We start from the raw sequence: 3,046 nt of genomic DNA, 5'->3' as shown, positions 1-3,046 counted from the left end.
CCAAGCTGAAATGCTTAATTGTGATAGATAGGCAGTCTTGCTTATTTTTCCACAAAATAATTGACTTACCTGAAAACTCCCAGTGTCTCAGGGCAAAGGTGATGGTGTGAGCGGGAGCTCAGCTACCTGAGAAGCCAGACCTGTCATGGTTCAGACCAAAGATTATAGATGTTGAAGTCACTTAGCTGGTCCATGTCCATTTTAGCCAAAACAAACAAGGAAACAAGTTTCAAAAATCTGAGAGGTGTCAATAGAGGGATATGCCAGATCAGACCAGCCCTGTGCAGGTATTTCTGGTTTCCCTTTCCGCTGACAGATGTTCTGTCCTACGATTCACCTCTTGGAGATCTTGTCTCTTTCCCCACACTGACCTGGTCATCTCTGTGACTGCTTCCCCAGCTATAGAGGACCCCGTGGAAGCTCTGGATGCTCGGCACCCCGTTATCCGCCCCATCCCTCACGTTGCAATCCTGCGAGATGAATTTACCCAGCTCTTTAATGATGACTATGAAGAGGAGGAAGAGATGGAAGCAAGAGGAGAGCACACAGTGTCAGAAAAATTTGGTGGGTGTTTTGCAGCACTGGTAAGTGGCTCGCTTTGCTTGGGAGGCTTTTCACCCGACCCTCTCGTTGCAGTCTGCCTGGAGCACACGTTCGGCCCTGACTGCAGCCTGGCCTGTGATGACTGCCAAAACGGAGCCACGTGCAACGCGGAGGAGACCGGCTGCGACTGTCCGGCAGGCTGGACCGGCATCCTCTGTAACCAGAGTGAGTGAGGCTGGAGGGCAGCGGGCGAGAAAGCTCTTCTCATCCCCGCTCCAGGGTGCACGGGACTGTGGACTGAGCCTCGCCTCTCTCACTGCAGCCTGCCCCGATGGCACCTTCGGGAAGAACTGCAGCCTGGCCTGCCACTACCGCCGCCCCCGGTGACCCCAGCCCCGGCGCCTGTCGCGCCCCGCCTGGTGTGGCCGGCGAGCTCTGCCAAGACGGTAAGCCCGCGGCTCTCCGTCACCCGCTTCGCACCGCAGTGGGGGCCAGCCCTTCCCTTCTGGTACCCCACCATCCCCATGCGCAGCCCTCGGTGAGGTGCGGGGAGCTGCCGGGGTAGGAGAGCACAGAATCATGGAAGCTTTTAGGTTGGAAAAGACCTTTAAGATCATTGAATCCAACCTTTAACCCAGCACGGCCAAGCCCAGCACTAACCCATGTCCCTGAGCACCTTGTCCACACGGCTCTTAAATCCCTCCCGGGATGGTGACTCCGCCACCTCCCTGGGCAGCCCCTTCCAATGCCTGACAGCCTTTTTGCAGTGTGGGTGTCTCACCCAGCTGCAGAAAAGGGGACGTAATCTACACACACAGAAGGAGTGAGACAAAAAGAGATTCAGACAGAGCGACTTCAGGCAAATGGCTGGGAACATATGGGAATTGTTACTACAGGAGACCTAAGCGGGGTGAAAATGAATGCAAGGGACACCCCAACCTTTTCTTTCTGTAGGAAGGAGGTGATTGAGGGGTACAGAGACAAAACAGGAAGATGAAAATAAACAATGAAGAACCGAGTTGTTGTCCCAGGGTGGCATTTCCCCTGTTTAAACTGCTGTTCTTACACGGGGGGAGGCACGTGCTGCCTGGACAGATGCTGGCTAGAGCTTTCTGCTGACACAGTCTGTCTGCCATGTGCTTCTCATATTAAGATCTTTAGCATAACAGAGAAAGAGCAGTAATTTTATTCCTTTAATAGTGCAGATATTTGTCAGTAGGAACGGCCTCATGTATTACTTACTTTCTCCTGTATGAAAACACTGACTTCCCAGACCCCGCCGTACAGATTTCTAGCAGCATTCGCATGTCAAGCGAGGTGGAGAGCGATGGGTGCCTGGAGAAGGCGGTGAAACGCGCCGGGATGCTGCGTGGGGACAGGAGTGCCAGGCACTCTGACGCAGGGAATCTGGGCATTACCTTAATGCATAGAGAAGCAAGCCCATTCCCGGTTGGAAAACAAGCCAGCCTGCTTGTCTGCACCCTTTGCCTAGGTTCATTCCTGAGAGCTTTGATTTTGGGATGGTTTTCCTGTGGTCTGCCTGAAATAAAACCACAGGCTGAAACTGGCTCATCGTCCCCGAAAAAAACGATCTCTGTTACTAGGATGCCCTAAAGGATTTTTTGGGAAACACTGCAGGAAAAAGTGCAACTGTGCCAACCGGGGTCGTTGCCATCGGATTTACGGAGCCTGTCTGTGCGATCCTGGCTTATATGGACGGTACTGCCATTTAGGTAGGCTTGTCCTCATCTTTTGTCGAGGTGTATATTACTCTCCCACTACAGCCTTTCCGGCTGGGAAGGGCGAGCAGTGGGTGGCAGAGCTTCTGCCTCTTGGGATCGCAGGTGACTGATTGGCTCTCTCCCTCTGCATCTAGTTTGCCCAAAGTGGGCGTTTGGCCCTGGCTGCTCCGAGGAGTGCGACTGCCTGCAGCAGAACACGCAGGACTGCGACAAGCGGGACGGCTCCTGCCGATGCAAACCCGGCTATCGTGGCAAGCGCTGTGAGATGAGTGAGTTGGAGCATCCCCCTTCCTCCTCCTGCAGCCTCGTCTCCCCTAGCTAATTTTCAGGGTGGGGGAAGGCTTGGCTCACTGACCACCCTCCTGTGAGGGTCTGGCCTCTGGTTGTTCAGATTAGGATCAAAGCTCGCTGTCAGACTTGAGTCACGTTGTTGACATGAGGAACCTGCACGGCAGGATGGGAACACCTGTAAATTATGGGATCATGGAATGGTTTGGGTTGGAAGGGACCTTAAAGCCCACCCAGTCCCACCCCCTGCCATGGGCAGGGACACCTTCCACCAGACCAGGTTGCTCCAAGCCTCATCCAGCCTGGCCTTGGACACTCCCAGGGATGGGGCATCCACAGCTTCTCTGGGCAACCTGTCCCAGTGCCTCCTCACCCTCTCCGGGAAAAATTCCTTCCTGATGTCCAATCTCAATCTCCCTCTCCTTCCATTTAAACCCATTTCCCCTTATCCTGTCATACAGGACCTTGTAATG

At 54.0% G+C, this 3,046-nt stretch overlaps 1 protein-coding gene across 1 annotated transcript in view; it reads left to right on the top strand.

Annotated features, from left to right (window-relative positions):
- The window catches only part of LOC104514501 (multiple epidermal growth factor-like domains protein 6), a gene marked incomplete at both ends in the record, with an annotated part of 22,720 nt that overhangs the window by 13,476 nt on the left and 6,198 nt on the right, over positions 1-3,046 (top strand). Inside the window, 6 exon segments of the mRNA XM_010158204.1 lie at positions 400-564; positions 637-768; positions 866-911; positions 913-989; positions 2,148-2,276; positions 2,420-2,554. Coding sequence (XP_010156506.1) covers positions 400-564; positions 637-768; positions 866-911; positions 913-989; positions 2,148-2,276; positions 2,420-2,554 — 684 coding nt within the window.

Source organism: Eurypyga helias, unplaced genomic scaffold (assembly GCF_000690775.1).
Source record: "Eurypyga helias isolate BGI_N326 unplaced genomic scaffold, ASM69077v1 scaffold36578, whole genome shotgun sequence".
NCBI lineage: Eukaryota > Metazoa > Chordata > Aves > Eurypygiformes > Eurypygidae > Eurypyga > Eurypyga helias.
The sequence above is the reverse complement of the archived record's forward strand: the minus strand, read 5'-3'. Positions and strand labels throughout refer to the sequence as shown.